We start from the raw sequence: 23264 nt of genomic DNA, 5'->3' as shown, positions 1-23264 counted from the left end.
CTTTCCCAGCAACCTTGTGAGGTAGGTTTGGCTAAGAAACAGTGCCTGCCCAAGTTCATCCAGTGAGTTTCACAGCTGAATCAAGTCACCCAACAAGTCCTAGTTTGACACTCAAACCACTACACCATAATATAAATTAAGACAAGCACTGCTGGATCAGGCCAATGGCCCATCTAGTCTAGCATCCTGTTCTCACAGTGGCCAACCAGATGCCTCATTGGGAATCCTGCAAACAGGATCCGAGCACAATAACAGTCTCCTCTTTACCAAGCTAAACATACCCAACTCACTCAACCTTTCTTCATCAGTCTTAGTTTCCAGACACCTTTCTTGGTGTGCACCTTTCTCTGTACATGTTCCACCTTGTCAATACCATTCTTAATTTTGGCACCCAGAACTGGAAACATTACTCCAAGTGTGATCTGACCATGGCAGAACAGAGCAATACTATTACTTCCCTTGTTCGGAACACTATAATTCTGTTGATGCTGCCTAGAACAGCATTAGCTTTTTTTGCTGCTGCATCACACTGCTGACTCATGTTGAGCTTGTAGTCTACTAACATCCCTAGATCCTTTTCACACGTACTACTGGCAGACCAGGTACACCTGGTTCTTCCTGCCTAAGTGTAGAAGCTTACATTTCCACCTGTTGAAATTCCTTTTGTTATTTTTGGCCCACTTCTCCAGTCTTATTAAGGTGGTGTTCCCTTGTGTCAACCATTCTCCAAGTCGTGGAGATTTAACTTCTGCAGACCTGGGAAAAGAGTACGTTTCCGAGCACAATTCAAAGTGTTGGTGCTGACCTTTAAAGCCATAAACGGGCTCGGTCCAGTATTCCTGAAGGAGTGTCTCCACCCCATTGTTCTGCCCGGACACTGAGGTCCAGCGCCGAGGGTCTTCTGGCGGTTCCCTCGCTGCAAGAAGCCAAGTTACAGGGAACCAGGCAGAGGGCCTTCTCAGTAGTGGCGCCCGCCCTGTGGAACGCCCTCCCATCAGATGTCAGGGAAATAAACAACTACCTGACATTCAGAAGACATCTTAAGGCAGCCCTGTTCAGGGAAGTTTTTAATGTATGACATCGTAGTCTAATTTTGGTCTTTGTGGAAGCCGCCCAGAGTGGCTGGGAAAACCCAGCCAGATGGGCAGGGTACAAATAATAAATTAATTAAAAAAAATTTTAAAGGGCAAATCTTTAAGAATGCAAATCCAAAAGGCAAAAACTGGGGACGATGAGCTCCCATGGGCAGAGATTATAAGAATTGCCACTAACAAATAGAATCCTAAAATTGGAGGCACCTCAGAAGCCATTTACGGTAGTCCAAGCACCTACCAGTGCAGGAAATCCTAATAATTCTGGCACAATTGGAACACCATAGGAATGCCTATCAATTTGGGGGAGGGCAGCCTCCCTCAAATATTTTATCAGGAGGGCAAATGGAGCTTGGTCCTTAGGGCTTGGCTCCTATGCGTGGATGAAATGTGGACTTCTATACAAAATGGCCCGCATCTGTTGCTCCGCCCCCTGTTGTCTCAGGCTCCACCTTCCAGTGGTGGAACGGGGGATGGGGTCCCTGAGGGTTGTCCATCCCGGGGATTGAACCTGGGACCTTTTCCATGGTGGCACTTGGAAAGAATAGAAAAAACGTTAATACAAAAACTAAAAGGTGATCACTTTTCCGGAACCCTTTCCATTTAAACATTTCCCGGCCAATAAAAATGACCTTTAGAATCTTGTTCTGACCAGAAGTTAATTAACCTGCACATTTAATAGCTGTTTTATGAAACCACCCAGCTCCAATAATGACTCTCAGATTCCTGCCTAATCTTTTTTTTATTTTTTTAGTTCTAAAAATGAAGGGGAAATGAAGATTAGTAGGGGTTGCATCATAAGCAGATTTGGCTCAGGGGGGGGGGGAGCCAGTTCCCCCCTTTCTTTCTTTAAATCCTTCAGTAATACTAAAACTTGAAATATATAAAAAAATAAAAAAATTGTCCAGTAGCACCTTAGAGACCAACTAAGTTTGTTCTTGGTGTAAGCTTTCATGGTATCTGAAGAAGTGTGCATTCACACAAAAGCTTATACCAAGAACAAACTTAGTTGGTCTCTAAGGTGCTACTGGACAATTTCTTTATATATTTTGACTGCATCAGACCAACACGGCTACCACCTGAAACTAACACTTGAAGGAGGTGTTCCATGATTATTGGCTTGCAATTGCTGCCACTTAGAAAAGTTAAGTCTCATTTTCTGACTGGAGATTCTGGGACTTGTAGTCAGGGGTAGCTCAAGACATTTCGGCACCTGAGGCAAAATGCCTCCTGCTGTCCCTGTGATGCGGTTGGGGGGGCATGAGAGGCTCTGCAAAGGCTTCCCTTAAGGCAGGGGTGCCCAAACTTTTTTCAAAGAGAGCAAGATTTGATGAAGTGAACATGCATGAGGACCGACGAAAGTTGTTGACCATTTTTTTGAGCTTTTGGGGGGATTTTAACCCAGGAAATAAACTGCCACAGGGGCCAGATTAAACTGACCGGCAGGCAGGATTAGGCCCCGGGCCAGACTTTGGACATACCTGCCTTAAGGAGAAGCACTGCAAAGCCTTGCCGGCCTGACAGGCTGAGGGGCAGGGGAGCTTCAGAAAGCACTTCTCCTTAAGATAAAGCCCTTGCCAACTCATTGAGGGCGGGGGGAGGTGTTCCTCAGAGCTTTGCTGCTGGTCCCTCTCTGCCCCTGGCGGGTGGGGAGCTTGAAACAAAGCTGGGTGGAGGAATGTTGTGCAGCTTTGCTGCCATCTCCGCCAGTTTTCTGATTGTGATTGTTGTTATGAGAATCGGAGAGCCCCTTATCCAGGGTGCTTCCAGACTCTCAAAATGTTCTGGGAGGGATTTGAATGCATGTCAGAACTTTCTTTTTGTGAGATTAAAGCGGGTTAAGGCACTCTGTTGCCGTTCCGTAACAAATTCACTTTTAAAAACAGCAGCAACAGCCTTCTGCAGCTTGCAATGTGATGGGGAAGTGTGAGATGAATGAACATCTGGCAAGGGAGACGTTTAAAGGTCAAGCAAATGCAGGTGGAGGCAGGTAGATACCCCATAAACGCGTCATGTAACTACCCCACAAATGCAGCAGAGCAAATGTGCAGTAAAGACCTCTAACAATCTGACCTCCACATAGGGGTGGGGGAGAAAATCAATTTGATTTGCAATTTAAAGAGACAGCACCTGATTCGCACCAGATTCTTCTTGAGCCAGTCCATGAACTGAAAGGCAGATACCCTTCAAAATTTGCACTTCCCTGAATGTTGTGGCAACAGTTCTGCTGCCCAGCAAAGCACACATTAATGCATATATTGGGGAGTGCATGGGAGTGCATTGATTCATACCCAATGCTTTATATTAGGGGAATTTGTTTCTAAAGTGGCATATATGTGGCAAAACTGCACTCAAAAATGTGTTTACTAGGAGAAATTTACACTAAAAGGCTCATAAATTTTTGAATGGAGAAAATGGATCAGCAAACCGATGTGGAAATGTGGAGGAGTGAATTTAAGTCTGCAGAAATGAGAACTGGAGAGGAACTCCAGACGATGGCTGCATCATTCCTGACCTCCAGGGAAGCTGCTGCAAGCCAGCCAGGATGACCCGGTCTGGAGGAGCCAGTAGCCCAATGTGGCTCTTTGTGCCGTCTCATTTAACTGGAGATTCTCCTTTTCTTTCCTTTTCTCTTGCCTTCAGGTTTCTCCTCCTATGGAGCGCAGTCCTCATCATGTACCCCACCAGCCTGGCTGTGATCGCCCTGACTTTTTCAAACTATGTCCTCCAGCCAGTGTTTCCCAACTGTATCCCTCCCTATAATGCCTCCAGAGTCCTTTCCATGGTGTGTTTATGTGAGTATTTATCAGCAACCTTTTCCTTGGGCTTCCAGCGGCATTTGCCAAGAGGGCCACTCTCCAGCAGAGACGCCCTCAACCAAGAAAGGGCTGGTGCTGTTTTAGTTTTATTGGTGTTTAATTACTTTTCAATGATTAACATGAAAAAAAAAACATTTTTAGCATTTGTCTATTCCATCTGTGCTTATGTATTTTGATCTGTAAGCCACCTTGAGTCCCAGTCTGGGGAAAAGGTGGGATGATGATTAATAATAATAATAATAATAATAATAATAATAATAGGAGTGAGGGGGTACATAAACATAGTGCTCATTCAATGAAGCCCAGGCTGTCTTTTGGATCCTCAGCCTCATCCTCTGGTTTTCCCAACCCTTCTCTCTCTTAAAAACAAACAAATAAAATGGAGTTCAGTGCTATAGTGAAACCTCGGTTGTTGAACGCTTTGGAAGCTGAACAATTCGGAACCCAAATGCCTACAACCCGGAAGTGAATGCTTCCATTTTTGAACGATTTTTGGAAGCCGAACAGTCTTCCGGAATGGATTACGAGGTTCCACTGTATAGCCCATTTTAGATGTCTGGGCGTTTTCTGTCTTCTTTCAAAAATAAGAAGCTCAAATAAAAGGGTTTGATCTTTCACGCGCATGGCACAAACCTCTCTCTGGACGGAATTGTGTTTCCTGCTCTCCAGCACTCTTGACGTGGGTGAATGGCTCCAGCGTCCGATGGGCCACCCGCATCCAGGATATCTTCACTGCAGGGAAACTCCTCGCCTTGGGCCTGATCATTGTGGTGGGCTTCATACAGATCTTCAAAGGTATTTAATGCAGGAACCCTGAATGCCAGGATGACATCGAGAGAATGTCATCAAGTGGAATCAAGCCCTTCTTAGCAAATGGAGCCCACTCACTCTGACGGGGCAGAGGGTTGTTGTGGTTGCTCCTATTTCACTTTTTCCAGAATGTCGAACTCAAAGCAACCTGCAAAAACCAATACAGTGGTACCTCGGGTTAAGTACTTAATTCGTTCCAGAGGTCCGTTCTTAACATGAAACTGTTCTTAACCTGAAGCACCACTTTAGCTAATGGGGCCTCCTGCTGCCGCCGTGCTGCCAGAGCACGGTTTCTGTTCTCATCCTGAAGCAAAGTTCTTAACCTGAAGCACTATTTCTAGGTTAGCAGAGTCCATAACCTGAAGCGTATGTAACCTGAAGCGTATGTAACCCGAGGTACCACTGTACATTAAAAACAGGTGTAAAAACAACCTAAAATGCATCAATTATATCTATATATATATTTTGCCTGGCACCTAAAAAGAGATGAGGATGGCGCCTGGCCTGCCTCCCTGGACAGAGTGTTCCGTAAATGGGGAGCCACCACAGAGAAGGCCCTTTCTCACGTTGCCACCCCCCACACCTCCCTCAGAGGAGGCCCATGGAAAAGGGCTTCAGATGATGAGCACAGGGTTCAACTTGTTAAAGTATTCTCCCCCTGCTTGGAACTGTACCAGAGAAGTAAACTGGTGTCCCATCCACCCCCCTTCTCCAGGTAGCCCTGAGGAGCGGGGTTTTTTGAGAGGGATTCAGCCCTCAGACTGAGCCCACAATGCTGCTCCCTCTGCCTAATGGTAGGATTAGGGAAGCCTGGATAACTAAACTTTTTTTTATAAATATGTCATGCAGCTATACTGCAAGATTGTCCTTCCCTGTTTCTTTGAGCAGATTTGCTGGCTTTCTTTACTGGCATGCAGAAATTAAGAATGCAAAGGGTTTCCAGCCTGTGCAGTAGGCCATTGGCGTGAGGGGAGGCTGACAGGCTGACTAAGCAAGGGGGCAACCTTGCCTTTTCATCTCGGACAGCAAAGAAGCTGAGACTGGCCCTGTCCAGAGGAGGCCTCTGCTTCTCCCTGGGACATGTTACCCCGGCTCTTCTAACATATTGACTGCAGGAGGGGGTGGCTGGGTGCTGAGATGCATGTCTGAATTAACTTTCTGCTTGTAGGAAACTATGAAGAACTCTTGCCAAGCAATGCCTTCAATTTCTGGATGACCCCTTCGGTGGGGCATTTGGCGCTAGCCTTCCTTCAGGGCTCCTTTGCATTCAGTGGGTGGAACTTCCTAAATTATGTGACGGAGGAATTAGTTGATCCTCGCAGGCAAGTATTTCGCTTCCCGCCTGACCTTGGGTTAGGAGGAAACCCATCCGCGGTGTCTCCTAGCATCTGCCTTTCTGCACATATCTGAGAAGAGAGAGAGACCGACCCACTGAAATTAATGAGCGTGGCTACCTTAGGTCTTTTAATATCAGTGGATCTACTCTGGGTCCTTTTCATGGGCACCTCTAGGAATATTAGCAGCTGCCTTACACGGAGTCAGTCCGTTGCTCCATTTAGCTCAGTGTTGTCTACACTGACTGGCAGCAAAGACTGTCTGGGGTTTCAGGCAGGGGTCTCTTCTAGCCCTCCCTGGACAGATGCCATTGGGGATGGAACCCGGGACATTCTGCATGCAAAGCGAATGCTCTGCCGCTGAGCTAAAGCCCTTCCGCTAACTCTGCAAGAGCCAGTGTGGTGTAGTGGTTAAGAGCGGTAGTCTCGTAATCTGGGGAACCGGGTTCGCGTCTCCGCTCCTCCACATGCAGCTGCTGGGTGACCTTGGGCCAGTCACACTTCTCTGAAGTCTCTCAGCCCCACTCACCTCATAGAGTGTTTGTTGTGGGGGAGGAAGGAAAGGAGATTGTGAGCCACTTTGAGACTCCTTAAAGGGAGTGAAAGGTGGGATACCAAATCCAAACTCTTCCTCTTCTTCTTCTTTTGAAATCCTGCAGAAGCCACACAACTTGGTGATACTGCAAACTTGACCCCAGCAGCCCTCACCCAGGGCCCAATTTATCCAAGGGCTGGCTCTGGGGTGTATCCTGCCCTGGGAGTGTTCATGGCTTCCTTTGGTGTCAGCTGGCATCCCTGCATGAGAATATTTTCTGTTCCCATCTTTTGCATTGATGTACCATTTGCATGTTTATAATATTTGTGTGCCCTGCTTTTTGGTTGTGCTGCGTTTTTTGCGGCGCTGTTTCTTCCCCTCCCCGCTCTTTTTTAAAGCCATGGCTTGCCTGTGCCTAGCAAAAGCCCTGGGCTCAGTTTCATAGCAGCGCTAGAATGAAATTCCGAGCGAAGTCATAAAGAATGAATGAGGCTGTGGGCACACGAGCCTGTTCGCAGCACAGAAATGTAGTTCTTCTAAATCTGGAACGGTTTGTACTGTTTTCAGTTCCAGATTCCAGATCCTTCCATCCACAAGGGTGGGCATGGCTGCTTGACACACATTTGCAAAATGAACCCCTTGAATAGGTTACCCAACAGCCTTTGCTTCTCCAGGCGAGTTAAGACAGAAGTGGAGATTGCAATCTTGGTATATGTCCACCCACAACATTATTGGTAAGGTGTAGACACAAACGCACACACAAACCACGCATTGCCAGGACTGCCTGCATCTGTTTCCATATGGAACCATTGCAGGTAATGCAGAATCAATCTGCAGTGAGCTTTTTTTTTTGGAACAAAACACAGTTTATCAGTGAGCACTTTCCATGGCGCCAAAAATACACAATTGATCTAGATCCTGTGCGGACTATGTAGGGGGGGAAACCGCCAAGTACTCAGTCCCCACCGATGGTAGAATAAAACGCTATGTGTACTCAGCCTTGATCCACTCGCAGAATCCCAAAACTGTACAGTTGGAAGGGGCCTGTCGAGATCCTCTAGTCCAACCCTCTGCAAAGCAGGAACCACATCTCAAATAATCTCCAAGAGATGGCCACCCACCCAGTCTCTGCATGAAAAACTCCAACAGACAAACTCCACCACCTTCTGAAGGAGTCCATTCCACTGTTGAACAGCTCTCACCCTCAGAAAGTTTTTCCCTACAGGTTTTAGGTTAGATTTTGCCCTGCTGACCTCATCCCGCTGTCTGTGCTGAAAGAGATCCAGTGCGGATCTGCGCTCTCCGCATTATGTGTGCCTGTTAATGCTTTTTGTTGCCCCCTCCTCCTTTCTCGAATGCCAGGAATCTACCTCGTGCCATCTTCATCTCCATCCCATTGGTGACCTTTGTCTACACCTTCACCAATATCGCCTACTTCACTGCCATGTCACCCCAAGAGCTCTTGTCTTCCAACGCTGTGGCGGTAGTAAGTAAAAGCGCCCCTGGACCTTTCCTTTCCTTCCCCTCCCCGTTTTTTCCTTTTTTTAATTACAATTATTCCTGCTCTGTGCCGTGTGGTATTATGTTTCAGTTTCTCTGCCTTTTGTTGCTTTAGACATTTGGTGAAAAGTTACTGGGCTATTTTTCGTGGGTTATGCCCGTCTCTGTGGCTCTGTCTACATTTGGAGGAATAAACGGATACCTTTTTACCTCATCAAGGTTAGACGAAGTACGATTTTGTTTCTTTTTCCGGAATGGGTGAGGGGAAACCTTTTGCTTTCTTGGCTAGCTCTGAGTCTTTGTTGTGGGTCACTTTTGACAGATTTATTCACTCATCTTATTTGTGTCCTGCCCTTCCTCCATATCACTCGCGGTGGTGTATATGGGGTTAAGTCTGTGAGGTAAAAATTAGGTGTAGAATTTGCAGTTTGCTCTAAACCACTCCATTATGTTTTTTTAAAAAACCCGACAGGAACATAAGAACATAGAAAACTGCCTTATACCAAGGCCCAATCCGGACCACACGTTGAAAGCAGGATCCGGCCGCTTTCAACAGACATGGCTCCTGCCATAGAATCCCGGGAAGTGTTGTTTGTTGTGGGTGCTGAGTTGTTAGGACCCGGCCCCCATTTCCCTCAGGGAACTACAGTTCTCAAGAGTGCCCTGGGAAGAGGGATTGATGGTTAAACCATCCTGGGAACTAGCTCATGTAACACTGCCCTGACACAGTATTGTGAAACCTCCTGCAAAAACCGATCAGGATGAATCCTCATCGAACGGCCAACATGATCTCACCTCCCCACAAACTTTGTGCGGAGAAATCAGGACCAATGGTCAATAAACAGGTCATCTGGGTGTGCTGCATGTTTACATGCAAATCACCCAAACGCATCAACAGGTGGAACACTGATAGATTGATTGAAGTTATATACCATCCTATACCAGCAAACCTCAGGGCAGCTTATATTTCTGTTTTCTTACCATCTTCTTCTCTACTTAGTACGAGAAACAGAAGTTAGTCCCTTTGAGGTCAGTTTGGCAGCCTTAAGTAGCCTATTATTATTATTATTATTATTATTATTATTATTATTATTATTACCCTTGTTGAGCCATCTGTTTGATTTCAAGCCTTTCAGTAGCCAGAAGAAAATGAAGAACAGAAGCTGCTCTCTCCATGATGCAGTTGATGATCTCCTGATCCCACTAACCAGTTTTACTCTTCCTTCTAGACTGTGTTTCTCCGGAGCCCGAGAAGGACATTTGCCCAGCTTGTTGGCCATGATCCACGTCCAACACTGCACCCCGATCCCAGCCCTTCTTGTCTGTGTGGGTATTTCTCCTTTACATACGACTCTGTGCCCAAATAGGCTTCTCAGGGGTTTACAAGCATAAAATGACAAGATGCTTCACTATTCTTCCGATACCAGCTTTTGTGGCTTACAGATACCTCTGAGAGCATCCCAGTGATAAGCATGGGGGGCAGAGTGCATGTTAAGAGGTGTGTCTGCTTCATAGCAATCCTCTTAAGAAGAGTTCAGGAACCTCTGGCTGAGGGCTGAATGCAACCCTCCAGGCCTCTCACTTGGCCAAGACCTTGCCCAACGCTGTCTCTCCCCTGGTCACACCTCTTGCCTTGCTTACATGCTTTTACCTGGTAGGAAGTCACCCTTGGCAGCGGTCATGCCTCTTGCTTGCCTGAAAGGAGGATGGAGAGCTGCCTCCCTTTGACCGCTGCCTGCCTGCTCCCCTTCTTGCAATCACATAACAAGAGTCTTCTGGATCAGACTGATGGCCCGTCTAGTCCTGCAACTTCTCCTCACAGTGTCCAAACAGTCGCCTGTGGGAAACCAGAAAGCAGGGCCCAAGAGGACTCTCTCCTCCAGCCAGTGTGGTGTAGCGGTTAAGAGCGGTGGACTCGTAATCTGGTGAACCGGGTTCGCGTCTCCGCTCCTCCACATGCAGCTGCTGGGTGACCTTGGGCTAGTCACACTTCTCTGAAGTTTCTCAGCCCCACTCACCTCACAGAGTGTTTGTTGTGGGGGAGGAAGGGAAAGGAGAATGTTAGCTGCTTTGAGACTCCTTAAGGGGAGTGAAAGGTATCTAGATTCTATTATTCCTGGTAAAGACCCCTTGAATCACTCTTAAAAGAATAAAGACACCACAGTCTTATTCATAAGTAACAAAAAGTAGTTTTGCTCACGATCAGGCAGAGCACAGTGCGATCCCTGAAGGCAGGCTTTAGGCTTAAAGTTACAAACATTTACAAATAGTTTACCCCATATGGGAGTCGACCTAGTGACTGCAGACTAGCAGTCCAGGAAGTCTGCAGGACAAAAAGGGAAGCAGTGTGACTTGGCCTTTTACCAGGTCTGGAAAGGTCACGCCCACCTACTAGTCACATGCAAGGAAGGATGCCCCAGGCCAGGAGGAACAGGAAGTTTTGACTGGCTGGACCAAACATTCCCTTGCATGTCCATTCTAGCAAAGCAAGGAATGTTGTACTTGACTGCTCCCAGTGGATTACTGGTACATCCCACAATAGGAAGTTGCGTTAAACTGAGCCAGACTCCGTTGAGGTTTAAAGTTTTATGTATGTGCAGCTCTCCAGCTCTCTTACAATGAAATCACAACACAACATAGCAGAAAAATCCCAGCATAAAAAACTGAATAAAAGCAATAAATCTAAAATAAATAAAAAATACTCCTTAGAATCATTATTCTTTATTGAATTTATATCCCATCCTCCCCTGAAGCCTTCACTTAGTGCCAAAAAGAAAGCTTGTCGAACTTCCGAGAGAATTGCTGAGTGCACATTTAAAGCACATTCCCCATCCCCCCAAATTCCTGGGGACCATAGTTTGTTAAGAGTGCTGGGAATAATAGCTCGAGCCAACTACAATACCCAAGATTCCTGGGGCTGCACACTTTTCAGGCATGCTTTTAATACACAGTGTGTACACAATATAGAAGAGCCTCGGGGCTGATGGAAAAAGTATGCCCTGTCCAGGGAGTCGCAATAAATAAAACATAGACATGAGAAGGTTTCCTTGCTTTTCTTCCAGTAATTTTTCCATTTCCATTTCTTCTTCTTTCCCCAGTGTCTGGCCACAGTGGTCATCATGCTTGTTGGGGACACCTACACATTGATCAATTATGTGTCCTTTATCAACTACCTCTGCTACGGAGTGACAATAATCGGTTTGATTGTGCTGCGCTGGAAGAAGCCCAAAATCTTCAGACCCATCAAGGTGAAAAATATTGGGGCTCTCCGAATGCACCCTCTCTTGATTCTTTAGGGGTTTGGTAGGCTTGCGGATGATGCTCACTTCCCACGACGCACCTGGAGGAGGAGTGAAAGGGGAGGCTTTCCTTGCAGTCCTGTCAGCAGCCACAACCACGCAAAACGGTCCTCTCATCTGCCACCAGCCCAGGGGGTGATCTCCAGACTGTCACTGCTTTGGAAGGAGGGGCTCAAACAAAGACAGGAAGTTTTGGTGTGCAGCATCACAGCGGTTCAAAGTTTGGTCCATGATGACAAGTGGGGCAACCTCAGCCTCATTCCAGGAGGTGGCATCATTGCCTGCCAGTTTCCTCCTCCTCCTCCTCCTCCTCCTATTTTTCTCCTTCTCCCAGGAGGAGGAGAAAACTAGGTTTGGGCCACTCCCCTTCCCTCTGCCCCACTATAAGGGGCACCAGCTACCACTGGTTAAGTGGTCCTGCCACCCTAGAGCAGAAAATCCACTTTAAAAAACAAACAAACCATACTGTACTACTGTACATACTGCAGCCAGGAAAGTGATGGATAAACACCCTGGGAAGATTGGGCTGCACGAATGATTGACAGGGAGGCCCACAGGCAGCCCAGGCCAAATGTGCGCCATCCTATATCTGCCCCACAAACAAATGAGAATGGATGCCCAAGAAAGGTCAGACACAGTTTGACCTCCGCGTAAGCTTTGTGACAGCAGATCTGGGTGGTTGATCAGGAAACAGGTTGCCCAGAGAGGCCCTTCCTTCACCAGAGGGAGAATTGGGCACTGCCGCTGCAGCTTCCATCTTCTTCCAGATTCCTCCAAATACTGGCACAGCAAAGGCAAGAATGGGGACAAGGGGAGGGTACCATGATGATGAGGGGCATCTCCTGTGAGAATGGTAGGAGTATCCCATGAGCTGTAGTAGCTTTTGTGACAGTGGGAGGTGGCACCTATTCATGTAGGTACCTTAGTCGATTCCTGTAAAGGACACACTTTCAATTTTTGCAGTCTGGCACAAAACCAGTTTTGCAGGTTTCTCCAATGCTTTGTTCAGCATTCTGGGAAAAGGAGAATCTGCACCCCATTCAGTTCACCTTTTATTGTGTTAAGTCACAACAAAGAAATTCAGTCCCATCACGGCAAACTAGCAGGGTGGCAACACACAGGTGTGTATTTCTGGAAAATGGTTGGGTAGTTCCCAGGGTTCTCTTGAGTTAAATTGTGAATATGTATTGTGTATTTAACGTATTTTTTACCCTTCCTTTCATTTTTATAACTCCGAAGGTGGCCCTCAGTCCACGTTTGAAAGCAACCCACTCTCAAAATCCTTAAATACTTTACTAAAAGCAGGAAACAAGACAACAGATTTATTAATCTTTTAATGAAAGAACAGGAATGACTGAGTTTCATGTCTGAGAGAGGATATGAAACTGGGCCTCCTCAATCAGTTAATAACTATTATTACTGATGATTATTATTACAAACATTATTATTACATATTACCTATTATTAGTATTACCTATTGAAGTTGTTTTAAATTGTTTTTGATATTTGTGTTTAAATTGTTGTAACCTACCCTGGGACCCTAGTGTGAAAGGTGGGTGAAAAATTGTAATAAAATTGTTCTCCAACAGTACATTTAATATATTTAAATCCCAGTTTTCCTCAAATGAGCTCAAGACAGCCTAAAGGTCCTCCTTGCCCCTTCCATTTTCTCCTCATAACTATCATGGGTGGTCTAGTTTGGCGGTGAGGCAGTGACTGGCCCATGGCCCAAGGTCACCCCAGTGAGATTCATGGCCAAGTGGGAGATTTGAACCCAGGACTCCGCACCTTAGCCCAACACTCTAACCGCTACACCACACTGCCTCTCAATCTATCATCACACCTTTGATGCATACAGGGCAAAGGGAATTGGGAGGAAACGCCAGGCTTCTGTACACTTGCCGTTTTTTTCCCCCTCTCAGGTTAATCTCCTGGTTCCAATCACTTACCTGACATTTTGGGCCTTTCTCTTGATCTTCAGTTTATATTCTGAGCCAGTAGTCTGTGGAGTTGGACTGATTATCATACTAACTGGAGTGCCAGTGTTTTTTATTGGAGTATACTGGAAAAACAAACCAAAGTGTGTAAATAGGATAACAGGTAAGCGGGGAACCTGTGGGAGGGTGCCTCTACGGGGAGTAAAAGCTGCGGTCACCATAGAGACGGGATAAAGGATGTTGATTATGTACAGAGAAAATGTCGCCGGGTTCAGGGTAGTCACAGATTTCAACAGCCTATTTCTGAATGTGTGCAGTGAGGGCAGAGAGATTTGAATTTGGGGCTTTCCAAAGCCCATCATCCTGTGGTCATAAGGGCCAACTCGAGGTCTGTTCTTGAAGTGGGCAACATTCAGTTTTTCTGCCCCATCTCGCATCTTGTGGTGGGTGGTGGGGAGGCAGGAAGGGTCGTGGCTCAATGGCAGAGCAGAGCAAGGCCCCAGATTTAATCCCCAATAACAGCATCTTCGGGTAAGGCTGAGAACAGGCTCCTACCTGAAACCCTGGAGAGCCACTGCTGCCAGTCAGTGTAGACAGTGCTGAGCTAGATGGATCAAGGTAGCTTCTTCTGTTCTTCCTCTGACTGGCCAGCTACTCTCCAGGGAGTTTGGGAACAAGGTCTCTCACCTCACCTGCTACATGATCTTCCTAACTCAGGGATGAATGGGCACCTGTGGGCCTCTGAATGTCGTGGCGCCCATAATCTCTTGATTACTGACCATACGGAATGGGACTTTTTAGTTTAGAGAAAAGGCGAGTAAGAGGCAGCACAATAGGAAGTTATAAAAGTGATGTGTGGAGTGGAGAAAGTGGCAAGAAAAAAGTTTTCCTCCCTCACTCTCATAACACTCGAACTTGTAGACACATCCAAGGAAGCTGAAAAGCTGGAAGATTCAGGGCAGATAAAGGAAAGGACTTCCTTACATAGGTAAAGTTAAAGGGACCCCTGACCATTAGGTCCAGTTGTGGCTGACTCTGGGGTTGCGGTGCTCATCTTGCTTTATTGGCCGAGGGAGCTGGTGTACAGCTTCCAGGTCATGCAGCCAGCATGACTAAGCCACTTCTGGCGAACCAGAGCAGCGCACGGAAACGCCGTCGACCTTCCCGCCAGAGCAGTACCTATTTATCTACTTGCACTTTAATAATAATAATAATAATAATAATAAATTTTATTTATATCCCGCCCTCCCCAGCCAAAGCCGGGCTCAGGGCGGCTAACAACAATAAAACAGTACAAAAGTACAGCATAAACAATACTCTAAAACCATTCATTATAAAATTAATTAATTCAAGCCACTGGGAACCATTGGGCCAGAAATCCGCGAAGATTGCCGAGGGAGGGAGTCAGGCTGTGCCCTGGCCAAAGGCCTGGTGGAACAGCTCTGTCTTGCAGGCCCTGCGGAAAGATGTCCATTCCCGCAGGGCCCTGGTCTCTTGTGACAGAGTGTTCCACCAGATCGGAGCCACAGCCGAAAAAGCCCTGGCTCTAGTTGAGGTCAGCCTAACTTCTCTGTGGCCTGGTACCTTCAAGATGTTTTTATTTGAAGACCGTAAGTTTCTCTGTGGGGCATACCAGGAGAGGCAGTCCCGTAGGTACAAGGGTCCTAGGCCGTATAGGGCTTTAAAGGTTAAAACCAGCACCTTAAACCTGATCCTGTACTCCACTGGGAGCCAGTGCAGCTGGTATAGCACTGGGTGAATGTGATCTTGCGGCGAAGACCTCGTAAGGAGTCTCGCTGCAGCATTCTGCACCCGCTGGAGTTTCTGGGTCAGTCTCAAGGGCAGCCCCACGTAGAGCGAGTTACAATAATCCAGTCTGGAGGTGACCGTCGCGTGGATCACAGTGGCTAGGTCAGGGCGAGAGAGGTAAGGAGCCAACTGCTTAGCTTGGCGGAGATGGAAAAATGCTGCCTTTGTTATAGCTGCAATCTGCGCCTCCATGGAAAGGGAGGTGTCTAAGATTACACCCAAACTCTTAACGGACGGTGCTGGCACTAATTGCGCCCCTGCAAGAGATGGGAGTTGCCCCCACAATCCCATATCACCCCGTCCCAGCCAGAGGACCTCTGTCTTCGAAGGATTTAGCTTCAACCAGCTCCCACGTAACCATCCAGCCACAGCTTCCAAACATCTGGTCAGTGTGTCTGGGGCCGAGTCAGGATGGCCATCCATCAACAGATAGAGTTGGGTGTCATCGGCATACTGATGGCAACCCAGCCCAAAACTCCGAACAAGCTGGGCGAGGGGGCGCATAAAGATGTTGAAAAGCATCGGGGAGAGTATCGCACCCTGAGGTACTCCACACACCAGGGAGTGGCGCGATGACAATCCCCCCCAAGCGCCACCCTCTGTCCCCGACCAGAGAGAAACGAGCGCAGCCATTGAAGGACTGTGCCCTGGATCCCCACGTCGGCAAGGCGGTGGTCCAGAAGTTCGTGATCGACCATGTCGAAAGCTGCTGACAGATCTAGAAGAATCAGCAGCCCCGAACCACCTCGATCCAGCTGTCTACGAAGCTCATCTGTTAGGGCAACCAGAGCCGTCTCGGTCCCATGACCAGCGCGGAAGCCGGACTGGAATGGATCCAGAGCCGATGTTTCATCCAGAAACCCACCAAGCTGTTCAGCAACCGCTCTCTCAATCACCTTACCCAGGAACGGAAGATTCGAAACCGGGCGGTAATTGGATAGATCTAAAGGATCTAATGATGTTGTCTTTAAGAGCGGGCGCACCACTGCCTCCTTCAGTTCCCCTGGGAATGTCCCCGTGCCAAGGGACAAATTGATGATATCCCCCAGGAGGGCCCGCACCTCGTCTGGACACGCTCTAATCAGCCAAGATGGGCACGGGTCGAGAGGACAGGTGGTGGGCTTTCCAGCTCGGAGGAGTCTGTCCACATCAGCTGGGGATATCTGGTCGAAGTGGTCCAATACTGGACCCGAGGACAGTCGAGGGGCCTCCAGTTCCTTTATTGTATCCAAATTGGCAGGGAGGTCATGGCGGAGCAACGAGACCTTCTCCGCAAAAAAGCTCGCAAATGCCTCGCAGCTGTGTGTCAAATTGTTATTTAAATTTGGCTGTCCCTCAAGGGACGTTAAAGACCTGATTATACTAAATAATTGCGCTGGGCGAGAGCTAGCGGATGCAATGGAGGCCGAGAAGTATGACTTCTTCACAGCCTTCACCGCCATCTCGTAGGTTTTCATAAAAGCCCTATAAGATGTTCTTGAGGCTCCGTCACGGGCACCCCGCCATACTCGCTCTAGCCGTCTGAGGTCCCGCTTCATTTTCCGGAGCTCCTCGGTAAACCAGGGAGCCCGGTTTCTGCGGGGTCGCAGAGGGCGCTTAGGTGCGATCTCATCGATGGCTGCCAGGAGCTGGGTATTCCATGCTGGGTATTTGACATGCTTTCGAACTGCTAGGTTGGCAGGAGCAGGGACCGAGCAACGGGAGCTCACCCCGTCGCGGGGATTCGAACTGCCGACCTTCTGATCGGCAAGTCCTAGGCTCTGTGGTTTAACCCACAGTGCCACCCGCGTCCCCTTCCTTACATAGCACAGTGTTAAACTGTGGAACTCACTGCCACAGGAGGCAGCAACGGCCACCTACGTGGATGGCTTTAAAAGAGGATTAGACAAATTCATGGAGAGAGCTATCGATGGCTGTCCTCTGCCTCTGCAGTTGGAGGCAGGGATGCTTCTGAATACCAGTTGCTGGAAACCACAGCAGTGGGGAGGGTTATTGTGCTGGAATCCTGCTTGCTAGTGTTTGTGGGGGGCGGGGAGGCTCGGTTAATTTCATTGTACATAGGTTGTACATTGACAATACAGGTACTATTATTATTAGCTGCCTGCAGGCATCTGGCTGGCCACTTCTGAGAACAGGATGTTGGACTAGATGGGCCATTGGCCTAATCCAGGAGGGCTCTGCTTTGGACTGTTGGGAGCTGGATTCCCAGGACCTTCCAAGGAACAGGCTCCCCACCCCTGCTTTTAAGTGGAGATGCCAGTGGCCATTAAACTTTCTGCAGGAAAAGTGGGACCTCTGTGACTGAGCTAGATTCAGCCACTGACTGGTGGATGTTCTGGCTACAGTTAAACTGACTGCTTGACGACTTCCTCTTTTCCAGAGTCCTTGACGCACTGGGGCCAGAAGGTGTGTTTTGTAGTCTACCCACAAGGGGGTTCTATTGAAGAGGATGATCTACCTTTCACTCACTCACCCCTCCAGGAAGAGAAAAGACCTTGAAGAAATAACGATATATTTTACACACGAGAAGTAGATTTTTGTTGTTGTTTTTGTTTACATGATGATTTTTTTTTTGAAAAAAGAAAAATCTTGATTTTTTTTTTTTTTTTAGAAATCCAATAGTAAAATGTATAAAATGAGATACACCTTTTCAGCAGCTATAGTGGACCGTTAATAGCACTTAGCTCTTTTTCCTAAAAAGAAAAAAGAAGAAAAAAAGAGTAAAAAATAAAATAAAATAAAATAAAATGAGCTGGCTTGTTTCTTCCTAGTGATGTATTTCTGTCAAGTGATATATTTACATTCAGGCCCAATATGTAAAATTCTGACTGTCGTTGCTTATTCCGGTAGTTCTAAAGAACTTCTGTAAAGTTTCGCCATGAGAAAATAACACATTTAAGGAAGTGATGTGAAGTAGTGCGATTTGTTGAAAACAGCTTTGACTGACAATGCAGAAGTGCATGATGACAGCTGCTTTCTGCAATAGTTCCTGGGCATCTCAATGCTTGCCTCTATCACTTTCTTTTTTTATGTGTCTTGTACACACAAACCCTGCCCCCATTGACTTGAAGCCCTTCCTTCCACAAAAGAAGGTTCATCCAGGGCATTGGGTTATTTCCATTAACTTATGACTCTGAACCTAAAACCTATATCCTCCTTTAACATATGCAGATTAAAGGCTTGTTGAAAAGACCACCCATCATCACTTGATTCAACAATGAAGGACCAGAGGGTGAATGAGAGAGCAGGGACCCCAGAAAAGTATTCCCCATAGGGGTTTTTAAACTGTCCATCCCTCTTCCAGGAGACTCTGGGAACTGTGGCTCTGGGAGAGGAATGGGCCTCTCCTAACAGCTCTTAGCACCCTTAATAAACTACAGTTCCCAGGGCTCTTTGGGGGAAACCACAGCCATTTAAAATGGTATAAGACTGCTTTAAATTTATAGTGCGAATGGGGCCTTGGATTGAAAGGTCTCTTTCACCAGGTGCCACCTGATAGTCTTTTCTTAAACCGGAGTTACCGGACAAGAGGAAAAGGTCCTTCTGATGAAGATGCACTTTGATTGGGGTGATTGTAGGTGAGATTGGTGCCCTGTGACTTGTCAAATGAGTGAACCAGGCAGCTAAAGTTTTGAACCCTGATCACCCATGAGGGTGCCCTGGCGTGATCCAGACACAGAGCGATACAAATCATATGAAACATTCACCCTCCCACATGGTGACATCACTTTTGCCAAATCAGAAATTAAAATACATATAAACTGCTGAGCATTTTGAAGACTGAAAGCTTTTCTGCATGATCATAAATGGGGAAAGGGTTTTGCTTTTATTGAACTTGCCAACATGTGAATGGGTCGCCTCTGGATCATTCTGAGGACTAATCTATGAAAACTTTTAAAACTGCCAACTCTGGGATCCTTGGGATCCTCTTTTTCCTTCCCATTTCTTGAGAAACCCACATCTGATGCCCTCATCACCTTACTCTTCAGCTACTTCTTCCAGACGAAACCCCATTTCTCCTCGGAGCGTTCTGTGTGAAGCTCCATCAGTTTGGAATGGGGCACTAGGCAAAAAAAAACCCAAAAAAGCCATGAGGCACAAAATCAAGTACAGTGGTACCTTGGTTTAAGAACAGCTTAGTTTATGAACAACTTGGATTAAGAACACTGCAAACCTGGAAGTAGGTGTTTTGGTTTGTGAACTTTGCCTTGGAAGCAGAACATGTTTTGCTTCCTGTCGAGTGTGTTCCATTTGTAAATTGAGTCCCCCGCTGCTATGGGAAAGCACGCCTTGGTTTAAGAATGCTTTAAGAACGGACTTGTGGAATGGGTTAAATTTGTAAACCAAGGTACCACTGTATTCTTAAAGATCCTCAAGTTTTGTTTTTGAAAGAGCAAATATTTAGGTTTCAACATAAACAAAGCTTTTTTATTGTATTTTTGTTAAGTTGACCTCATTAGAAGCCAAGGAAAGTGGGTCCTCAGAGGGGAGGGCTTCAGGCCCAAAGGAAGCACCTGCAACTTTGCATCATTTATATGGGTCAGAAAAATCCACTTGCCATCTCTCATCGATTGGGCTAGGTAAGATTTTATATCCCCCACCACTGTAGATTATACAGAGAGCCCTGACTACGTCTTAAGATACTGCTGTGTCAATAGCTCCAAGCTTACTTCTGTCAGCTGCACAACCCCTTGCGCACAGAGATACAACCGTCCCTCCTACCACCAAGCCATTGCTTACTCCTGGGTGAAGGAGCACAGAGGGAAAGATGGGGAAATAACACAATCCCAAAGCAGGCAAAGTCATCCTATTCTTGGATTGACCTCAGCAGAACTGACCCGCCAGATAGAAAAGGATGGCCCTGGGTATCAAAGGGAGGTGCTGGACTGACAGTCCTGAGGCTGAAAATTTTAACAGATGCTGCCTAAGGAGGGGGAGAAAATCCAATCAAGTCTTCTTGATCAGGAGGGGAATTACTTCACAGCCACAGCAAAGACCACCCACGCTGCATGTTCAGTGATGCCAAGAGCTTGGGGGGTCGCTTTGCGTGGTTCGTCAATTCCACGTCTCAGGACTGGCTTGCTCATGCCTATTTGCTAATTAAAAAGAAGAAAAACGCCACTAAAAATGCCCGTGAAAATATCTGCATCGAATGTGTTTTGGATAAACATGTTAGCACTAGACATGTTCTTCTGCCGTTTACTAAATGACGGGCAGCAAACCACTAGGCAATCTTTGCCGATTTGTGATATTGTGAACCAACTGCTATGCTGTCAGTGTTGTATTTTAAGCAGCAAGTCCTCTTTGTTGCTGCAGAGCGTAGAGAGCGGCTTGTGTTTATCACAAATGTGTGCAACATTGACGACAGTGATAAAGCACTTGCCATCTGTTGATGGCTTTTGGAAACTCGTCCTCTGGAGGTTGCAGAGTCTCCCTCTCCAGCCCTGAATGTGCAACTCGTCTAATCTGTTTTAGTAGAAAAGGGCTGTCCTTGCAGCAATTCTACCTACTTCTGTCCAGAATATAGACAGGCCTGCGTATCAACACAGATACAGAAAATCAAACGCAGAATGTGACATTAGCCACAGAATTCTGCACTTTCTAAGAATCTCAGAGCTTTCATTTAAAATCAGCAGCAACACTGACTCTAAATTTCTAGCCCTTATGTTTGAAGATACATTTGAAAATGTGGGGACAACACCTAATTAAATATCAGGATCCAGAGGACTTTTTGGATAAGATATATAGTGGTCAAAGGATGGGGCTTCAGCCTCCTGCTCTACTTCATTACTAGAAGAATCAAAGTACAGATTCAGGATACACCAAGCAAGAGGAAACATGCAAAGCTGATCGCTTTCCCCGACTCACACAAATCACGTCTCCTCCTCCCCTTTGAAGCACAAATCATGCCCGGACAGCGCAATTCTGACTCAGCTTTTTCACAAGCTTTATTACAGGAATGGGCCTTGTTCAAAAAAAAAATTTCCCCAAAATATCTTTTGGAAAAGCTCCGAGAAATCTTCTCGGTGATATTAACTTTAAATAAACGAGTAATGCATGCTAGTTCTGCCAAGAGATGCTACCGCTTGCAAGATTTTGAATTCAGAACTTTCCAGATAAACTAAACAAGTGGGACCCTCCACAAAATGTTGCATTTCATCCTCACCTCCCAACAGAAACATTCCTATTCAGGCTTCCAGCCAGCTATGCTTTCTCCAGGACACTTCATTCCACCACCCACTCCCAGTTTCCTTGTCTGCTTTTTGAATTGACTAGGACTATGGAGCATGCACAGTTCTCACTGGGAAGTTTTTTAAGGGGAGTCCCCTAAGGTGGTTGCGTTTTTTTAAAAAGAAAATATATTTCTACCTCTGCAATCCTCGAAGGTCCTCCAACCAAGCTGACACGTCCTTCTTGTTTGCCAGGGGCCATGGTTTGGCATTCAGCTCCTGCATTCACTAGTAAGAGGAAGGGATGGTTCAAGTACCATTGACGGGTCTTGTGCTACCCATCTCACAAAGGAAAGACAATGTTAGGTTAATTTAATTACTTTTTGCTTTGACAGAAAGATAGTTGAAACATTTTAATTTCCTTGGTAATTTGTAAAGGGTGACAGATGATGTCTCTAAAGTTCACAATAAAAAAAGCATTTTGCTGATGCACCACGCTCTGATTTATACCATCCCCGCTTAAGGCACACAACCACTTGGGTCCAGCCAAAACCAAGAAATTTAAATTCGACTTTAAGGAGGTTAAAGAAATAGAGAGTATTGCTAGGCACCCTGAACCACTCTGTATACCTGATTGTATTATCACTGCTCCTCACTGCCCTTAACTTCAAAAACAACTGAAAAGGTATTTTTAAGTGACAGAATTCCAGAGAAACATTTGGTTACGTTGTTAAAAAGCAATCAGCACTCTGAGAAACGGCTACTAATGGCTATGCTGGCTGCATACCAGTGCCCAGCAAGTGCGCTCAGGTCCCATCGATTACCATGGAACTGCAACACATACAGCAGCGCAGAGACTGCAGCCACAAAAAAATAAAGCAGTCTATGGGAAAACGAAAAGGGAATGGCAAAGGCAAGCGACTGAAGTATTCTTGGAGACAGCTCAGGGGTTGCCTGAGGGGGTTGGAATCGTGTCCTCCCAGCCAATGGTGGGACCTCATGCGACTCCCAGCAGCAAGCGCATGGGTGGTCCGACTTCCCCCATGCCACTGCTGAAGAGGGTCTGTGCACATTTACAAAGAGACCAGAAGTGTCCTCTGTCAACTTACCGCCAGTGACATGACTTGGGGAACTGTGGCTGGTTTAAACTCACTAGGTTCCCAAAGTATAACGTACCACATGATGTTCAGAAAAAAATGTTGATTTTTTCCCTCTTTTGTTTGTTAAGTAGTCTTTTAAAAACTCAATTCTAGTTGCGGAGAACAAAGCGGAATCAAGATGTGGTTTCAGATCCATGTTTGCTCCCTAAGGAGGGTTTGGCAAGCTACTGTTCCCTGAGCTCAGAAGTAGCATTGAGCCATGCGGTTTGTTTTTGAAATCACACGTGGGTGCTCCTTTAGTACATGGAAGAGGGAGCGTGAACAAGCCCAAGGCTCCTTTATACGGCAAGAAACCAGGACTTCTCATTATGTCTGAACCTCCATGAGCTTTCAGGAAAGCTATTACATCACTATTTATGTTCTCACCAGTGAGTATCTGAAGAACTGACCAGTTCTCTGGAACTCCCTTCGAAAACCATGGAAAATCTGCTAGCTCAGTATAATTCTCAGGGCAGTATGTGAATTTAATAAATAGATAAATAAATAATAGTAATAATAAAGCAGGGATATGGACCCTGTGACCCTCCAGATGTTTGTTGCTGGCCTCCAACTCCCTTCAGCCTCGGTCAGCATGCCCAGTGATGGGAAATGCATAACCCCTGAGGTCCACAGGCTACCCAGTTCTGGTAAAAAGCACCTCCCAATTCACAGTTCTATGCACTCAGCTAACATTGGAAACTCGGGATGGGGGTGGGTAAAAGGGGTTCACAAACCTACAATAAACAACAGCTCAACAAATACCCTTGTAAAACTGATCCAACTTAATTCAACATAAAACTCCTACTGAAATCAGCCTTTGC

General features: G+C 46.5%; 1 protein-coding gene across 1 annotated transcript in view; it reads left to right on the top strand.

The window, feature by feature from the left end:
• SLC7A10 (solute carrier family 7 member 10) overlaps positions 1–17868 on the top strand; it is a 46775-nt gene extending 28907 nt beyond the window's left edge. The window contains 10 exon segments of the mRNA XM_081016668.1: positions 3735–3886; positions 4580–4705; positions 5889–6042; positions 7952–8075; positions 8205–8308; positions 9319–9415; positions 11188–11337; positions 13311–13488; positions 17515–17616; positions 17619–17868. Coding sequence (XP_080872794.1) covers positions 3735–3886; positions 4580–4705; positions 5889–6042; positions 7952–8075; positions 8205–8308; positions 9319–9415; positions 11188–11337; positions 13311–13488; positions 17515–17616; positions 17619–17641 — 1210 coding nt within the window. The 3' untranslated portion in view covers positions 17642–17868.
• Positions 17869–23264: the final 5396 nt, after the last annotated feature.

This window comes from Podarcis pityusensis, assembly GCF_964106645.2.
Source record: "Podarcis pityusensis genome assembly, chromosome: 8".
In the NCBI taxonomy this organism is placed as follows: domain Eukaryota; kingdom Metazoa; phylum Chordata; class Lepidosauria; order Squamata; family Lacertidae; genus Podarcis; species Podarcis pityusensis.
The sequence above is the reverse complement of the archived record's forward strand: the minus strand, read 5'-3'. Positions and strand labels throughout refer to the sequence as shown.